This window comes from Bombus flavifrons, chromosome 13, assembly GCF_040668555.2.
Source record: "Bombus flavifrons isolate JBK064 chromosome 13, iyBomFlav1_principal, whole genome shotgun sequence".
In the NCBI taxonomy this organism is placed as follows: Eukaryota; Metazoa; Arthropoda; class Insecta; order Hymenoptera; family Apidae; genus Bombus; species Bombus flavifrons.
In genome coordinates, this window is record NC_138454.1 from 4,823,511 (window position 1) to 4,843,889 (window position 20,379).

At 38.1% G+C, this 20,379-nt stretch overlaps 1 protein-coding gene across 5 annotated transcripts in view; it reads left to right on the forward strand.

The window, feature by feature from the left end:
- Window positions 1-20,379, forward strand: part of Rpb8 (DNA-directed RNA polymerases I, II, and III subunit Rpb8) — a 72,995-nt gene that overhangs the window by 10,416 nt on the left and 42,200 nt on the right. The window contains exon 1 of one of the 5 annotated variants that reach the window (XM_069125583.1): window positions 4,840-4,930. The exons of 1 other annotated variant lie outside the window; for it this stretch is intronic. In XM_069125583.1, coding sequence (XP_068981684.1) covers window positions 4,855-4,930 — 76 coding nt within the window. In that variant the 5' untranslated portion in view covers window positions 4,840-4,854. Of the gene's footprint in view, window positions 1-4,839; window positions 4,931-5,039; window positions 5,519-15,176; window positions 15,317-17,736; window positions 18,146-20,379 lie in introns of those variants that run through there. 3 more of the 5 variants (XM_069125586.1, XM_069125588.1, XM_069125587.1) reach the window with 3 other exon arrangements.

Consider the following 20,379-nt stretch of genomic DNA (forward strand, 5'->3'; position numbering starts at 1 on the left):
TTTTTGACATATCGGGGTATGGACAAAAGAACACATTAAATGAATGAAACCAAATAAAAATGCAATTTTAATGAAATACAGAGAATAATACATAATTCGATAATACATATTTAACAATACAATAAAATTGGTTGACAGCAAACTGAATTTTAAAATTGCTCATCCACAAAAAGTATAAAATGTGTAGCGGCACACGAGTCAGAGGACAATTCAAATCCTGTTGTTTTGCCTCGGAGTATCAAGACCATTAGGTTACAAGTAATGTAAGAACAAATAAACTCCGGGCAAAACAATATCGCCGCTACATACAACCGTCAAATGTAGACGAATTTGAATTTTCTGGTTCTCCTCCGACCAGTATAAATAAACGGACGCGATCGCGAGCGAGAGAATTTTTCGAACAGTATCGAAGAGCATCAACGAGTATAAACGAGTACCGAAATGATCTACAAAGTTTCTCCGAGTATTTATCGAGTATATGTATTCCGCAACTTGTATTTGTACCAACGACTCACAAATTCGTCTGTAAATAATTTATTTATTTGTTTATTCAAAATATATTTGACGGACTGCGGCAGCAATATTTCGCTCTCGTTATTTCGCTCAACCTAACATCGACTAATCCTCCACAAATGTGATTTATACTTCCTCGAAAACTATTATTCCTGCAAATAATGTCATTCCTACGAGAAAAAAATATGACGAAACACAAACGAATGCGTTTCAGGTTAATAATACATTCTACTGTGCTGAAAATAGGTTGACCGTTTCGCAAATTTCCATGTTAAATCGCTTCATTATCTCAATCACAGTGTCAAAACGAGCTGTGAGCTGACTATTAAGCTGTTATCAAGAACGATTTTCTATCTTCTTAAAGGACGGCGAATTCCTAATGCGAGATCGCCTATATCACCTTGGTAATTGGGTCCCTTCAAAAGAGAACCGAATGGCGGAAGAAGAAAAATTCTAAAGTTTCAAGTTGCACAATCCTTTGGAGAGATCGTTTCTGACAGTAGGTCACCTTCCATTGCCGGGTGCTGAGGTAATTCGAGCAATTTACTCGGACAACTCAAGCAGATCGTTGACAAACCTAATAATTTCCTCTTTGTGTCCAAGAATTGTGCATATGTGCCACATTTTTATTTCGAACAGACGAAACTCGTACCCTTCGTGTAATATAGGTATATGTTTCTCGATTGTCTCATCTTTCATACGAAACTTTGTTGTTTTGTCTTTGTTGTTTTAATCGCAATTAGGTTGATCAGAAACCGTTGTCATTCTTGTTGTGTGAAAGAGATGAGGTTGATTTCTTTGACCGAAATTTCCATTAATAGTAGAAGTATAACGTACTAAATATAAAATATAGCTAGACTAAAATATAAAATTTGTACCAAAAGAAAAGAAAATGGAAGATAATAAAAAAAGATACATCATATAATTCTCGTGTTTCTCTTAATTACAAGAACTCGTCGTTGTCTATCTTAGGATTTCAGTAGCGTGAATATATCATGTTTGAAAAGATCATTAAAAGTTCACAAAGAGATAGAGATGCGGTAGTTGTCAAAAGCTGCGCAGTGTAATTTTATAACCTTGGTGAAATAAAGAGTCTTTGAGAATAAACTCGTTATACAAATGCAATGTGTACTCAAGTGTCTAAACCATTGTCTTGTTAAACTGTTTGCATGAAGAATTTCATTTTAAAGTTATTATTTAGTAGAACATTGTTGACAATAGCTATATAGAGCCTCTTCAAGTATTTTAAGGATATTAAATTTTTACAAAGAATTTATAATTCTGTGAACATTTAATTTTCTTCATTCGTTAATTGGAATTGTAGAAAATTTAATAATATTTAAAGATCTTAGTTTGTTTTTTATGAATAAAAGATGCATATTCCTCCAATTCTTCATTTTCTATTTTTTATCTCGAACAATAAAAAATTCGTAGATCTTACAATATGAATCATGAAAATTGTAAGAAGTCTAGAAAACGGATATTAATGTTCACGTGATCAACGTACCTACTGCATCAAATTGCAATTCAGCGGAGACTAGTGGGAGTGCCTAGACTGTATTTAGTCGGCGTAATAGTTTCTTTAACGACCTAATCAACGTGGCTGCCGTAAACTCTAATTACCGGTTAAACTGTGCGTTCGCAGCGAGATGACTGTGATTTCGTCGTTGAAGCCGACCTTTTGGATGTGCCATGTGAGAGTTTATCATGCTTCACTTTGGCACTGTATTATACTCAATTTTGCCTATTTAAAATAAAAAAAATTAAAATTAGAAATTTCAAACTTTGCATATTCCTTTTATTACTTTTAGCATTAACTATATCTTCCATTTTTAAATTTTCTTGCTAATTGAAACATTTATAAGTATTATTACCTACCTGATGTACAAACAATTAAAAGTGTTCAATATCTACAATGACGATGGTGTCATATAATTTTATAGCGTGTTTCTAAGAAATTCCTAATAAAAAACGGAATTTATTACTTTGCGATACAATTTCTGCAAACTCCATAAAAATAAATTTAAGTTACAGTTGACAATTTATTACTGATTCATAATAAAAAATGAATTACTACTTCACATGTTACAGCATCTTCAAATCTTCATAAAAATGTATTCGAGTTACTAAAATGTAATTACTAATTACTCTACTTAAATGTACAGAATACATATAAATTGCAGGAATATACAAAATCTTCAAAGTAAAGTACTAGTTGTACTATTTAGAGAATGAAACAAATTTACATTCCATTTATTTACACAGGCAATCTGATCATTACTAATTTACTAAATAACTAAACATTTCTCACAGAAATAATTTCCATACATTTTTATCCTAAATTTCATTTTCTTCCTTCGTTTATTAAACTCGATAGATAGCTATAGTTAGGTTACATAACAGCAGGGCCACCCGGCTAGTATCGCGTTTTGGACAGAAACACAATGAACTCGTTAACACGGCCGATTGTTCGCATCCAATTTCAGCGGCTTGTTCGATTGCGTAACGTTGGTGTGTCCATAGGCAGGCCAGTAAGATAATAAAGAATCTTTGAGAAACGGCGGTTCTTGGGAGTGCGGTGTTACGTCAGACGCTAACCAGCATTATCCATTTAATCTGATAAATGACGTCGAGTTAATCAGGCAATGGCGAACGGAACGCAACGCGCCTCCGGATGCAAGACACGTACTCAACGCGCGTGATCCTCGTCCTCGGCTGGCTTTTCTCCATGTCGCTGCCGTCCCGTCCCATCTTGCTCCTTTGCTTTGCACCGTGACCTATTTCGGCCAGACGCGAAGGTGAAGAAGAAAACAGGCGAAAATGGAAGGGAAAGAAGTGACAGAAATCAGTAAAACACACGTACATTACGAATAATGGCTCTCGAGATGACTCGTCTCTGTAATTTGTGTTTCGTGGGTTGGTATTGTTAGATGATTTTTGATTAATGAGAATGTAGCAAAGTTTTTTTCCAGGGTCGTCTTGCACAATTAAACTATTGTTGTTAATGAAATTTTTACAAGTCACAAGATACCTGGTATTAATAAATAAACGATAAAATTAATAAACGAAGAGAAATATGATATGTCCTCCTTTGTTGATTTTTCTGATCTCTATGTCTATAACTCATAGTGTGTAGACTTATTAATATTATTAATTATTATATTATCGTGCAAGAATCCCATGCTAATATTTAGTACAAATTATGAATTCTTCCCGCTGCTTTTATTTACCGCCTTTTATTACCAATCTATTATTTTACACGCATTACTTGTGCTTTAAAATGTAAAATACTAAATATAACTTAAAATACCAGGTTTAAAAATCGAAGTTGTACGGCTTGTATGGCTGCACGAAGCACTTGTAGCAGACGTCGTTCTTTAAGATTGTTGGGTTAGGTTGATATATCTACACCGGTGATAATTTCGAGCAATCTTCGTACATATTGTGTTCGAAGAGGTGTAAATGCGTCCATTTAGCAAAACAACAATTCGATAGAAACTCCACAGATGATTTTCATGAACTGACAATGGTTGGCAGCCATAATGTATTTTCATGGTTTGAAATGTGTTGTACAGTATGTATGTATATGGAAAATTCGATGTATGATGGTCCATTTATGTGCACTTGCTTGAGTTGGATGATTTACGGTTTCAGGAAAATGTTCTTCTAAGAACTGTTATTTCATGTCTTTGCCACTTTGCTTTTTATTGACCTACACATCTTGTTTGGAATTTTTCTGGAAAATGCAATAAAATGGGAATATAGCTTGGAAGTATATAGTAGGAACAGAAGTAACCTACACGTGCAGACCCCAATAAGAAAGATCAATTGATTTAGTCGCAAGAGACAATATCATAGATATAAACTTTTTATCCTTAAAATCCGTAATGTCGTCAAAACTGCCAGGAACCAACTTTTTCCGATGTAGCAGGCGTTCGTGTCTGCGAGAACGCGGCACCACCTGACGACCGAAGACGCATTGCGATTGGTCGAGTCGCGGACGGCCAGCCAATCGGCTGATCGCTTTGGTATGGCGCGTTGTGCCGGTTACCGGCTTTCGCACTGGTTTGGCTGCTGGCCCGCGGCTGGTTGGCTCGCTAGAAATTGCGCGCAAAGCGAGAAAAAGGCAGAGTGAGTAGCGTGCGACTTCACAAGATAAGGACGAACGTGAATCGCGATCGCGACGAAGACAAACAACTCTCTTCTATATACTTCTCTTATATATATATTTCGTTCAAACAAAGATAGAAACGTACAGAATAAGAAAAAGAGACGCGAATAGAGTGGAGACACGCGTGAAAAGAGCAAAACGAGGACAAAAGTAAATAGCGACGAAAGAAAATGGACGTGCAGGCGACACCGGGAGACAGAACGAGAAAGAGAAAGAACGAAGGAACGCGTGTGTGCGAGCAACATGGTACGACGGAGGAGCTGTTCGAGAGAGAAAGAAGCAGGAGAGCGCGAGAAGGACACGTCGATGAAAAAGGGGGGCACGGTGGTGCGGTGCCGGCTGCCTTCGGCGAGTCGACAGTTTGGCGTTCGGTGTTGCTAGGCGCGAGGGCCACTGTCAGTGCCAAGGCGGCAGCCGGCAACCTTCTCGTGCGACCGCGAATCGTGCCACCTTTTTTCTTTATTTTTCTCGCTTTCGCTGTACATCCGTTCCTCGCAGTTTTCCATTAGAACGACTGGTCCCGCGACATTTTCGTTTTTTCCTCATTGTTTCTCACCGAACTAATGCTCCTATAGAGGATGCATTTTCGAGACTGTTCCAACGGCGAACCGGCACCCGGTCTCTCTGGGTTGCCTCTCTTTGGCAGCACTGCGTCGTCGTCACCGTGGTGGTGCTGCGGCTGCGTGCGTGTGTGCGTGAAAATCCCGACCAAGAACATGGAGACAGGCGAATTTCAGTAAAGTGACGAACGATCATGGGGTGTTCGACCATCTTCCTCCGTGCCAAACGATTTCGCCATTCTATAGGAATACCGCTTTCGATGGAACCGACCAGGTACAGATCAGATTATCTTGTGAAAGTTACGAGAGCGGGATGGAATTTGAACGGTACACGCATCTCTTGCAACAAGTTAATAAATTCGTTATATGTTACAAGCTGCTAGCTTCGTAAATTGAATTTGTGAATAAATATTTTGAAACTTTGATGATTTTTCTAAATTTTCATAACAATATGCTATACGCATGTACATTGTATAAATGACTTGGAAGGGCCAATGAAATGCGAGATATTTAGCGTCCTATTAAGCTAAGATTCCATCCGGCTGTTATTCTCTTTTTGGTTTAGTTTTTATTATTGGATAAATTTATTTTAGTATCTATGTGTATATATATACATTGCTTTTTAACAATAGAATTGCAAAATAATTTTCTATAAAATAAATTTTAATACAGAGGTATGTAAAATAAGCGAACATATGAATTATGGAAGTGCGGAAAGTAAATTACCACGTGTTGCATACCGAATCCTGTCGGAGAAAAAGCGCATAAAAATTGCGCTCACATTCAAATACTAATGCGACACGTTTCTGTTGAATCTTATCGTCAAAAAATCTCACAACGTTTTCATGTTTCGAACCGTTTCACGTGAAATAATAGGCAACGCCAACTCACATGAGTACAACGCCAATGATAAATCGTTTCGATTTCATCGAACTTGTTGCGTCTTATCTCGCTCACGTTTGATAGTTGCTGAACACGCATCCGGCCAAAAACTTTTCAATACCACGGATCAATATATGTTCGATGTTCGAAAAATACATTATTTAGCAGCATAAATAAGACTATATGTACATTATCTGACATAGATATATTACGTTACTGATCGACTAGTTATCGAAAAAGTAAACAAGATATCGAATTACGATCTGTCGCAAATGCCTAGAAACGAAGCATAAAAATAGAACAATCATCGTTGCCACGTTTCTCAAAAATAATTTTTTTTCTATAACTAAACAAATAACATTTTTGCTTTTGTATATTAATTGTAAGGTTTTTTCGTTATTCTTCGTATTATTAGATTAATACTTTGTTTCATCAACATCAATATAATATCGTGAAATCATTATGAGATTCGAGATGCAGATGAATTCGATTCCGCATCGTTGAGTTGGCACACGTATGTATTTGCGTGGCACACATGCGCGTTTACTCTTGAAGCTGCAGAAAAGTGTGAGCGGAAAATATGCGTCGTTAGCGTATTATAATCTCTCATTCGCCTTTGAATCATTCTGAAGACTTTTTAAGTGTTTCAACACTTATGGGTTCCCATTTGAAAGGTTATGTTTTTTTTTATAAAACAGTTGATATTCTAATTTTAGTCTAAAACTTTTAGATTGAAGATTAATAAATACAAATTATGTACAATGTTCCGATATCTTATATTCGATACAGATAATGCTTACTTGAAATCATAGAAACTAAAAATCATGGAGCAAAGAGTTAAGGAGAACGACCATATAAATCAAGTGACGGGTTTTACGTACGCGGGATGAAGCTGCGCAAACGTATGCGCAGTTTACATCTCTGTGATCGATGCTCAAATTTTTAGTGCTATTTTTTCATTCCAAATCTATCAGCACCAAAATAAATACTGACGTACAATTTGTTTCAATATTTCTCAATTTCATTAATGACTATATTGGATACAATTTTAATTTAAGTTGGTGTCGTCGAACGTATCTCGCACAAAGAATTTCTATACAAGATACGACTCAACGATTTGAAATGTCAACCGTATTAAATATGTTGTCAGACTGGTATTATCTAATCAGCCTTATTAAAACGTAAAGATTATTGTTCCTTCTTTTGATTCTTCTATATTCGAGATTACTAAATAATCACTTCGTGTAAGGACGAATCGAGTGAAAATTTGTCTAGTTTTAAATTTCTTTCTAATTATCATATCTTTGTTCCCTATCGCTTTTACATGATCAGTTTACTAAAACAATAATTATCGACTTATACACAAATTTTATTTCAATGAATTCTAATAATCGTGTTTACAATTCTAGGGAAGTCTTCTTATCATCGTATCGTTTATGTAACTTGTTACAAATACGAAATTGACAACATTTACAAACAATGTAGTTCCCGATAGGGACATTTACTTGACCTGTAACAAATGTCGTCGCTTGTGTCAGCTGAAATCAATTACATATTTACCATGACCCTTTTATATCCGTTCTCTCGTTACTCTGTCGTTTTTAACATCCAGTTTGACTAACGATTATTATATTTCTTTTTGCCTCTAAGTTATGCTCGTAATTTCTCCTCTGGCTATTACTTTCTGCCAATCGAACCCCGATCAAAACCGGTTCTTAAATTTCGAGTCATTACAAAGCATGTACCTGTCCCACTGTTCTCTCTCTTTTCGTCTTTAGTGCCCTTTCAAACTCTTCTGTACGGTTCCATGGTCAAATACACGGAGTTTCAACTCTGATAGTGCGGCCTGGCTCAATTTCGTGGCGTATTAATTAATCGGAACGTGCTTCGACAGGCGTCGGTAAAACAGTTCGCGGATCTATCCGCTGGACGACGTTGTTCCGTTTTGCAAAGAGTATATGTCAATAACAGGAACTGCCCTAAAGGAGAAACGCGTTTCAGTTTAACAATGACGACCCTAGTATATAAGCTCTCTTTGTGCGTGTGCACGCGCTAATGCGGGAGACCGTGTTTCCGTGTGGAAAAGGTCAAAAGATAGTCGAGAGGAAATCGTGTTACTGGCAATTAATCAACGGACAGACGTGGACGCGGCGATCTGCCGATTGTATAATACGAATTGATGACTCTTCTTCGCGAATCATGCTGAAAATCCATTTCTCTTTTTAGAGAGAAGTTAATTCGATATTTATTTCATATTCAAATATAAATTAAAAGACGCGGAACTAAATTTAAATTTGGAAATTCAAAAACTTCAAAATTCAATTAGAAAAAAAATTCAAATAGAAAATTATAATTTATTTTTCAACTGAAATATTTGGATTAGACTTTAAAAATTACTTTTTGTAAACATTTTATATTTTATGCAAGAATTGGGATCGAATCTTCATTGGCTTTGGCATTTGGCTTCATAAAATACTTAAACGACTTCGTAAAAATTACAATATCCATAACATTATAATAACTGTTGCTTAATTCTTAACAGATTAGCGAAGAATCAACAGTCAAGGAGAAAAGCCATGGACCATTTTTATGTGTTCAAAAACATTGTGACAATGATGTTTACATCCATAGAAATGGTAGTAGTGACATTTACACTGCATCGGTATCGCAAATAGTTAGTCACAATACTGGCAGGACACAAAAACAGTTCAACAAGAAAAAGAGTTCCGTGAAGTCAAACACGTTAAAGCCACTTCGACGGCTAGGACAAATGAAGTGCTTATCGTTTCTCACAATTTCTCTCAATAATTCCTCGCTGGATCTAATGAAATTTTTTGCTGTCTCACCATTCTTGTCAGTCGCAATAATTTCTCCTCCACTTCTATACGAAGAACATTTTTCAGTTAAATGTTCTTTTCTCTCCCCCCCCCTCTCTCTCTTTCTTTCTCTTTATCTATCTATCTCTCTATCTTTCCCCTCTTTCTCCCTCTTTCATTTTATCTTTATCTAGTCTCAAGAATTTTATTGTCGCGTTTTTAGCGACAATTAATTCCGCGGAATAAATAAAAAAATATTGCTTATTATCTTGAACCGTTTGAAAAAGCAGGACAAGCAGATCAGTAAATGTTTTAAGTGTACAATACTTTTTCTCCAACAGCTAAGAAATAGCTGAGAGATTAATAATTTTCTGCTTCTTCGTTGCGGCGTGCATGCTTGAGGAAATAACGGGGACTTGATGCTTTCGAATTTAATTTCTTTTCCTTATTAAATCATCCAACAAACAGTAAATCTTCTTTAATTCTTCGCGGTCCTACAGTATTATATGGAACATTTCGTTCCATTCTTTTGGCTTTTAGGATAGAAAACGTTAAATCTCTTACAGTGAAACTTTGTTAGTTTAATCAAATGTGCATAAATATTAATTTTGAAAATATGCAAGTATAAGTTATTGATTACGAAAATGTAAAAATGTAATTATTAAATAGGAATAGATTCTGAAAGCGATTTATCGAGTATAATTAATTTAATGATATTCAAATTTCGATTGATTGAATATAAATCAACAGACTGCAGATACTTATGCAAATTCATGTTTTTATACAAAAAATGGAAATTAGATGGAAATCGTTTACATCCTCTAAGCACTATAATAACTAAGTTACATAGGCTATTTTCTATATTTTATAAATGCATAAAGTTCTACAGTTTATAAATCGTTAAACAGAATACCAAGTATGAAGAGTTAACTTGTTTCCCCTGCTATCAAAATTTTCATTTCATTTACTACTTAAATTTCATTTGCCAATTATTTTCAAATACCACACTCCCATTGATCCATTATCATCAAGCGAAGAATACGTCATAATTCTCTCTATTCTCCTAGACACAACAAACATACATAATGACCAGTATCAAAACTTGCTCCGCACGTAACGATCACGTAACTATCCGTGCAATCACGATATTGCCAAGTCCGTTTCACACCTGGGAGTCCGTTTTCTATCTTCAACTTCATTCTGAATGTCTCTCGATCGTTCAATTTGAAAATATCTTCGCGAAAGGACTTCGATATGGCGGCCAATCGAATGAAGAAAAAGAAGCGAAAGAGAGAAAAAAGATTACTTTCGAGGAACGACCGACCGGTCTTTCTGTGTCTCCTTCACCCAGTCGACCTTGAAACCAGCTGACAAGCCGAGGAAGAAGCAGCTATAGGATCGTTCGAAACGCGGGGGAGGAGGGGGGATTGCGCAATGCTTCGAAATACCATGACATCGGAACGCCCATTGTCGGACACCCTGCCACATCCTCAGGGTTCCTCTTTGTCTCGGCGAATTCGTAACGAGGAAGAGGATGAGCGAAGGAGTAGATAGAAAAAAAAGAAGAAACAACAAGAAAAAAGGAAACGTACAAGCCGACGCGCGGTTGCCTCTTCAACCCCTCTTCCACTTGTATATCTGCTCTTTATCTTCCTCTCTTTTTCACTCGCTCTCTAGGTCTCTTTGTATCTTTCGCAGGCAGAATGTCGGCCTGTCCGACGGATGAATTTATTTTCGTACACGCCTTTCGACTTCACCGACAAGAGATTTATGCGAGAATCGCGGTCCGTGGTGAACTTTTAAGCGCACCGGGGATTATTCATACCCCGCGGTTGCTCGATGAGGAATTAACGACGGGGGACGTGTTCGTTTTTCGGCTAAACGCGGAGGGGCTCGTGAAAAAATATATCCTCTATATTTCTTCTCTATTTCGTATTTTCGCCGCTATTCTTTTTAGTTTCCTGATTTTCGTGAAAGCGTTTTTCGAGAGCGAATCGTAAACGGCATCCTCCTCGCACATATAAAGAATGTACTATGATATGTGGAGCTCAGAAGCCAACGTACGATGCCATTGATATTTTATTAAAAATAATACGTAGATTAGAGGCTTCTTGCATAATAATTTACCAGTTGGTATTAGTGAATTATCAAATTACAGGTTGTAGATTATATTCTTTATAATTTTACATGAAATAGGAAATGGTGATCCGTAATTTGTAAACTTTGCTAAATTTCACTTGATTTGGTAACAAACCTATTACTATTATTGTAGCATCGGAAATTTAAGATATAAATTTTTCCCGATTACTTACAATTTATTATTAGCAAATTAGATATACAAATATTAATAGGACAGAAAACGACGTTTGTTTAATCGAAACTAAATGCGATACTCGTCACAATGAATATAATACTCTCTCTCTCTCCCTCCCTCTCTCTCTCTCTCTCTCCCTCTCTCTCTCTCTCTCTCTCTCTCTCTCTCTCTCTCTCTCTCTCTCTCTCTCTCTCTTTCACCGCAACTCTAACAACTCTACAACACTGACAACTCGATCAACTCTCACGACTCTACTCTTCGACGACTCGATTAGCTCTGCTCCTCGCAAACCTCTGTAAGAACTAGGTGACTTTAGTCAGCGCTTATAGGCGCTCTTAAATGTAAATGAAACACAGAAGGATGACATACACGGTTTTTTCTATTTTCGACCGATCTAAAATGAAACTCCTTTTATGATACTACATTATACAAAAAAATTTATTAGTATTAGTATATTAGTAATTTCTGATTCGTAATTTGTAAAATTTAACTAATAATATAAATTTAATTACGTTTAAAATTACGTTCTGTAACCGCGATACTCTGGCTGAAATAACTACTTTCACAGGACTGTAATTTTGGAGGAGGCTCGACAGAAGTATGTAAAAAATATTCGTTGATATGCAAAATGTACAACTTTTCAAGTACTCTGAATTCCTTTTTAATCACGCAATCGCGAGTCGTGATGATGAGTCTGCGATTGCAAACCCTCTAGCGGCAAAATGAACAGATATCGAAGTTTCGGGGCAAGCTGCCTCTTTTAATCTCCTCTTCCATTAAACTTCGTTAAAATTGAAAACGAAATGTCTAGACTGGTGAAGTTGAAAAAATTTCTGTTATGAAAGTTCTGAAAATTTTGTCATTAATGTTAGAAAGAAAAGAGGGGAAGCTTTCGAGGATTTTTAATACAGGAATTTCGCCTAGTTGGAATGAATTGGTAGAGAGATTCACGAGGTTCCGATAATTCGTTACGTGCGATCGACCTTCGACTCATCGAGTGGCTTCGCTGATCGTCAGTTTGGCTGACGTGTTCTGCTCGATGTATGCTGTTTTATTAAATCGATCAGCAAACGTGCCCACCTCCCTTTTTGTCTTTGATTTCTATACGACGCTGCGACGTTGCCGTCGTCTAACTTCTTCTGAATCATCTTGTTGTCTATCTTCTATCGTAACTCAGTGTCCAACGACCATGCAAAGCTATTCCGAAGATAAATATTTCACCTCTGATTACTTATCATTATCGTATAATGTATTAGTACATTGTATTAAAGAAACATTTCATTTGTAAATTATGTGATCCTTTAAATAAGCTTTGAGTACAATGTTATTCAATAAGATAGTAACTCCATTCATTAGAGGGCGCTGCAGAAATACATTGACAGATGTAAGTACATTATTTGGGCATCTATTCGTTACATTTATTGGAAGATACTACAAGCTTCATCTTATTTAGTATTTTACGTTGTAAGCAGGATCTTATACATTTATGGGGGGGGGGGGATTTAAGTGCGCAAAAATGTGCAGAATGTACAAGAAATACGGTAATACTTAATTGGGATAATCAAATACTTCGTCATGTACAAGGATATCTACTAATATTGATAACCTGTAATTTGTGGCTTTTAAAATTTTAATACTAATAAGGAATACTAATCCTACAGTCTGCGTGCTACATTCGTAAAAACAATTACCACTTTAAAACAGCGCCAAAAAATCAAATAACACCGCATAAACCACCGATACATTCATCAATAACACATAACCTTAATACCGGACCGATCGATACGATGGATACTGCAAACTGCAAAAGATCGCTAAAATTCCACGGGCATCGTAGTGAGCTAATTAAAAAGTATCCTATCCTTGGTTCATCCTCGATTAGAAGTAAACAGAAAAAGAGAAGGTCTTCTTGCTCTTAATTGATACTCGAATAACTCCCGATCTAAAGACAGAAACAAAAACCAAACTCAAAAAAGTGAACCCTATATTCTACGTACCCAACAAAACAGTAGAAAACAAAGAACGCAGAAGAACGAGCAAAAAAAACACGAATGAAACGCGTAGATATATGCGTAGTGTGTATTTGATCGTCGTGTAGCTGAAATTAAAAGCTTCGACACAGAGGAAAAGAAGCGAGAAAGAGAAAGACAGGAAGGCTAACTGTGCGCGAGAGTAGCGGGGGTTGGAGATGCGTCACCGGGAGGAGCGTGACTACCACCCTCGCCCTCCGTGGCTCTTTTGAAGGTCAAGGTTTCCCGCCCCTCTCCCTGTGTACATGTATACGTGTACACGTACTTGTGTACATATATATGTGTGTGCGAGCGTGGCAAGAGGATTATGAGGGGGTAAGAAGGGAGGTTGCAGGCGTAGAAGTGTTGGTGAACGAGGACGTGGCGAGGGGTAGATTGAGGTGTGCGTGGGTGGTTGGGGGTGTGTGCCAGGGGTGGCGAGATCCCGGTGCCCAGTATTTATAGCGCTTGCGAACCGGTCGATAGCGGATAGCGACACTGCGCAGTTGGGAAGCCCTCGTACCGAACACCAACCCTTCTCCCCTCTTCCGTTCCTCAATTCTGTCCTTGTCACTCTCGCTGTCTCTGTCAGCAGAGCCTAGCTTCGCCACCCCGTGTTCACCCTTTACCCGACCTCTTACTTGCTCGACCACCCCTTTCGCATCAAGGCTTTTTACTCCCTTTTTCTTGTGTACATTTTCTATCTTGCTCATTCTTTATTCGATTCTGTACATATATTTGGTTTTATCAGTCTTCTCTCTTTAAACTTAATTTTTTGCTCCTTTCCTTTTTTTCTGATGGTAATACGGAGCAATAGGAGAAAGGGAAAAAAGAGGGATGACTTTCCTCCGGGATATTGGTCATGGGTATGTACGTGGTGGGATGTAGTACTCTCTCTCCTCTCTTCGCTCCAGGGGACGCGGAATGGTCGATATTGATATTGATTGGAAGTTTTTAGCGGCCGATGGTTTAGAAATTGCGCCTTCCCGAGCGTCAGAGGAACGCCATGGGGATCGTGTTTCGCCCGATGGATCGGGTAATCGCGTGACCTACCGAATGTTTTCAGGTTTCCTACAAGTATCGCCGTGCAAGATCTATTCTGTTTATCTCTACTTTTTAAGACCCAAACGAATATCTTTGACTCTTGTCTTTTCTTTCTTCTCTATTTCCTTTTTTGTAATCGCGGTAGCGTTTATTTGAATTTTAATCAATCAGGGGACCACGTTGTAATTCGTGGGATAGGTAATTATTTTGTACCAGAAACACTTTCGAGCCATTTAACAACAAAAGAAGCTTGTTCAATGTTAATAATTTCAATCACAATTATCATAAATAATTAGCGTGTACGTATTACTCTATTTCTGGAAGCTAGTTTATTGTTTATTTTATTAGTTTTAACATAGGATTATTTTAATTATTTTCTCGCTTTGGATATTTTTTCTTGGTTGACCTAATTCTTTCGTTATTAGGTTTATTATATTATAGAGGTTAACGGTGCCTCGTAATATACGAGATTAATTACTCTGTGTGAAGTTCAGAATTAAATTATAAAATGATAGAGCTTAAATGACTCAAATACCCTTATCCTTACCCTGTACCTCCTTTGAGACACCAAGGTGAGAAACGCTTCCGCTACGCAACTCAGTTCCCGGAAATACATGTTCTTAGCCAACGTTAGTGATCGTGTAAACTGTCCATTCCACGCGTATTCTAAGTATAGGGAGCTCTGGTCTATTTTCGCGGTAATTCATGATGTACGATATCGGAAAGTAAGCGGTGACTGGTAACGCTAAATAAAGGCGACTGATTATCGAGTATACTACTATTAATAAGAATCATTCGACTCGACGTTAATTGAGACTCCTACGTGTACATTCATTGGCGGAAAAACGATTAATAAGCTGGAGGGGTGGAGATAAACGACGCAGCTAACGAATCACGAACATCAATTTGCCAATCAGATTTTTCCGAAAAATTGAATCTCCGACTCCTCGACGCAAGTATTGATCATCGCGGAGGACAATCGTGAGCAATTGGAGCCTGATTGAAAGGTTAGTTTGGTTTTGATTAACTGTGCTATTGCGTCCACTCATTCTTTTTTCCTTTCGAAAACTATTTGCATGAGCAAGATAACGATAGAATTTTTATCGAACTAAAGCGATCGAAGAGAATTGAAAATGTTTTAGGAACTTTTTAGAACTGTTCGAGTGAGTAAGGGAATTATAAAACTTTAGTCGCTATAAAAATGTCGAAGACAATTAGACATATCTGTTATCTTCCGCTGTAAAAAAATTCGATACCAAATAAAGGAACTAAAAACAAGAATCTGGACAGTCAAAAAAGAAAGGAGATAACAGAGTACAGTTAGATAAAGAAACTTGTCTGGAAAAAGGTACGAGAAAGCGACGTATCAACTGTACCTGCCGCAGAGAGTAGGAAAGAGAGAGTACGTGGAATGGTGGAAGATGACGAAGCAGCGGTAGAGTATGAGTGAAACAACGAAGAGGAGAAAAGGGAGGTCAGAGGGTTGCTGAGCGCCGCCCCTCTAGTAGTGGGGAGAAAATCTATCGCCATCTTTGTTCAACCGCCGGGATACACAGGAGGGTTGGTACCCCTACTCGCTACTTTCACCGTGAACTAGGGAAAGATAGTCTTCTAAGGGGAAGAACAGACAAGAACAGAGTGATCGTGTGGGCGTTACTGCTGAGGAAGATGGAAGCTGGTTAACGCAACAGAGAGGCAAGACGATGGAGATCGGTGGCTAGAAAGGAAGCATAAAAGAGGGATAGAGAGTGAAAAGAGGGTGTAAGAGGGACAATAGAGAGGGATAGCGTTTCGTGCGTTTCGTTGGAGAACTCTAACTACCGGCCGACCGTAAAGGTCTTTCTTCCTCTCCAAGTTTTTTTTTTTTTGCTTTATTTCTCCCCTTCGTGGTCGTCTTTCGTCGAATCGTCACATCCTTTAACGACGAGCCAGCTGGTAGCAACCGTTACGTGTTTCTGGGACTCGGTGTACTGTTCTCCACTGGTGCACGAGGTGTTTCCGGTTAATTTTTTTTTTGCTTTAAAAGATCTTACTTTCTAGTAAAATAACTTTGGAATCGTTGCAACGAGATTCAAGTTTACTGTGTTAAATGGATGACGGTTAGAATGTGAAGAAAGAAAAAAGAAACGTTACGAAAGAGGTAGATTAGAAAGAGAAACCGAAATCGTGGAGGAGAAACGGAAACGCGGCAGTCTCATGGAAAATGTGTCATTTTCTGTCCTTCTCGGCTGGCAAGGAAATTTAAAGGGACCGCGAAGAATGGGGGCAGGAAGGGGTAGGATTGTGTGCCGGGATGGTGAAGGTGAGAGGGTAGTTAAAGGATGAAATAGAGTGGGATGGAGGGGCGACGGAGAAATTGAGTCTGGTTCCTCGTATCTCGTTCGCCGCGCCCCGTGCCATTAGTTGACCATGAAGAGTATCGTTACGAATCTCTCCCTCTGGAGGACCAGCTGACAGTCTCACTCGACCAAGTGAAACTATCTACAAGTGAAATAACTCAGTGTTCATCGTTTACCATTCTACAGTAAAGCTTTGCAACGATATAAACAACGAAGGAATTGACCGCGAAGAAAGAAAAGAGAATATTCAAGGAACACGCCATAAAATAGGATATATTACGGAACAAAGGCTTCCTTATTGCGAGGAGACGGGGTAGATATTTTTAACGAGTCTTTATTAACACCGGTTTCTCCGCGTTAATTCCAATTAGTCTGCACAAAAGCAACGAAAACCTCATCTCGATTTTTCTTACTGGTATCTTACATAAGGAGCAATTTCTGTTGACTCAATATTTAAAGAAATATACATACTATAAAGCAGGAGAAAGGAAGGTATTGTCAGAGGAGAGAAAGAACGAGGATGACGAAGATATCCTGCGGAACGTGTATGGAAGTATATGTATACCTATCCAGTGGCGGAGGGTCCGCCAGGACCAGCCAGCGAAAACCACCCCTCTTGCCCTTTCTAGTGAAGCGAAAACACACAGAGGGAGCTAGAGTGCGACAGGTGGAGAACAAGGATGAGGATGGAAGAGGAGGGATAGGAGGGATCGGCATTTCGGGGTAGCGAAGGAGAAAGAGGCTAGGCTAGTCGTGTTTGGCTCGTGCGACGAGCGCATGAGAGCGACGAGGAGGGACTTTGGAGGCGATGGTGAAGAGGATGGTGGCCGGTGTTCGGCGGACGAAGAGGGGAAGGATTAGAGGGTGAGAGTTAGGGGCGACGTAGTGGGGGATAGAGGCTGGTTCCGTGCGTTTCGTTGGAGAACTCGTACCACTGGGCGACCGTAAAGGTCGTCGTTGCTCTCTCTCCACGTCGGCACATAGAAGTCGAGCAGCTGGCAGCAACGTCAGCAACGAGGAACGGATCAGTCCACCGTGTGCCAGCCTCGAGGTCCGTGTTTCTCTCTCTCCCTCTTTTTCTCTCTGTCTGGATTCTTTGATCATCGTTCGCGGTGTGGAGAGGCCTGCTCCGAATAATACACGATACGATTATCGATACACGAATATCATCGAGTATATACTTCCTTTTTTTCCTCCGTTCTTATTTTGTTCTCGTATAAGAAGTAATTTAAAGTTCTACTGGCTCTGACGATGGAGAAGATGAAACGAAAGGATTTCGAAGAAAAGAATACAAGTTGCCGTTTGAGAATGAAGTTGCTGGAAGATATTACGCGATTGAGATTGGATCTCGACGATTGGACAATCTATAGAGAAATTGTATATTTGAGAGGATTGCTAGAAGAGAAGGAAGGATTTAAAGAAAATCAGCTGTCAAGGTGGCTGTCGTCGTTCACACGATCATGGAATTACTGTCAACGATCGACCGTGGCGATTAGCGTGAGTAATTGGAGGAAGCTAGAATGTAGACGATCACATAGATGGAAAATGTCTGTTTTCCCTTCAACCGCTATGTTGTTTCGATTACGAGCGGTCAATTCATGATTTCGTGTGTGCGAAGCATATTGTTGTACAGCCAACATTGTGTTCGATGATCATCGAATATTTTTCGATCGTTAGAAACGAAACACGTAATATGATTTGCGTATGACCTATGCTTGCATCATTTTCTTTATTGTCATGAGATATTCTACCGTAATTTAGTCACTCAGTTTTTCATTATCTAGCTGTTCTATCATCCTCACGTTCATAGCCTCAGGTTTTCTTTGATATATGTATTTCTTGGGAAGTTATTGCACAACCGGAAAACGCGAATTAAACGTGTAAATACGAAACGTGCCGCCGTTGACGAGTATTTGCACTCCATTGTCTCCACGTCTTCGCTCCCCTTTTCCGTTTGGCCGGGCTCGTTCGCGATTTTGTCGCATCGTCGATCTCCAGTCGTCATCAGATTAATTTTCAATTTTCGTGAAATCCTTTGTTTTTCAGCGTGCAACGTTTCGTTATCGTAAAATAACTGCTTATCGATAAAATTAACGTCGGTTGGACTTTAAATTCGTCATAAAATTCAACGTACACGAGAAAGAAATGTTTCATTTACTTGAAACCAGATTTTTATTAAGGCACTTTTATGCAGAAAAATATCTACATATAGTTTATATTTCTTTGCTGTTTGCAATAGGACTGAAGTAACGTTTACAGTGCAATACATATACATACATATTTAACTTTAAACGTATTGCATTTTTACATAGAAATAAATTAATGAGAAATAAGGAGAATAATTGCGGCAGTTAACATATCGTCAAACATTTTACGAGCTTGTCGACGGAGCAGATTGAAGCGTTGTGTACTTAAAATGTACACTGAGTCACGTCGTCGAAAGACATTTCATTAATTCACGCAAATCCGATGTGAACAATGCGATACATACAAATTAGGCCCGTCCCTGGGCGATTTCTCGTGAACGAACGCATCAACGGTCAAATACCGTTCTCCAACCGCAAGATCATAATCTTAACATTACTGTGACGCTCCAAAAAATTTTATGTAAAGATGATTCATGTTCACCTAAAAACGCTTCATATTTCATGACTTCACTTCATATCTGTTTATTTCATTTTATTTATTTCACATAGAAATTTTTAACATAGTTAAGAAACTCAAATTTCAATTTCAGCATTAGAGAAATTAATAGATAATAAGTCTAACATCATTCTAGTTGAATGGAAAAATTCTATTAAAAATACATGCATACTTCATATATGTAGAAATTAGTCATTATATTTAGAAGGACTCGGATTATTAAGTATATTAATAGATAATAATTCTCACACCACTAAAACCATTCCAAAAATTCTGTCAAAAAATATTTCATATTATAAAAGTCGTTTATACATTCAAAGAGACTTAAATCACAACTGTATCATTAAGAAGATTATTTTGTTAATCTAAGTTGTCGTTTTGCGACCTTAAATGAACCTGTCTACAGCGTTCTTGTTTCATTTTCCCGCGATGCAATTTCATTTCGGTGGACGTCTGTTATTTCATGCTCTACCGCTGAATTATACTATCGTATTACTACTTTGTGTACCTGGTCGCGTTCCACGGTTCGCGTTTGATACGTGTAATCTAAGAAAATCGTATCTTCAGGGCAGACGACGCGAAGAAGTTCCAAAGTACATTTGAAATTGCCGCGTGAAGCGGACGGGTCCATTGCAATGATCGACGCGGTGATGCAGCTCTGATCTTATTGGCCAATTCACAGCGGCGAGTACAATGGCGTAGGGAAGACGAAGTGCCCGTGCAAGGACGAATTATGTAATTGAAGCGAGATACTGCTTAACGTCGCTAATAACGAATTATTTGTTCGAGCGCGAACGAAAATCAGGTGATTCTAGCTGGAACTGTTCCCGTAACAAAACATCTGGTATAGCATTGCTGAAGTGTGTTCGAAGTTTCAAGGACATCTTGTTTACGATTTGTGGGTCGTAATCCCAGATCGATATTCAATACCTTGCATCGTATAATTGAATTTTTCTTTGTTTATACGCATCTTCAATAAATTTAAATGCCAAGATATTATTATACAAAATATGATAATGATATGTTATATTAACATTGTAAAACATTTTAAACTTTACCCTATTACTTAATTTTACGTCATGCTGGTA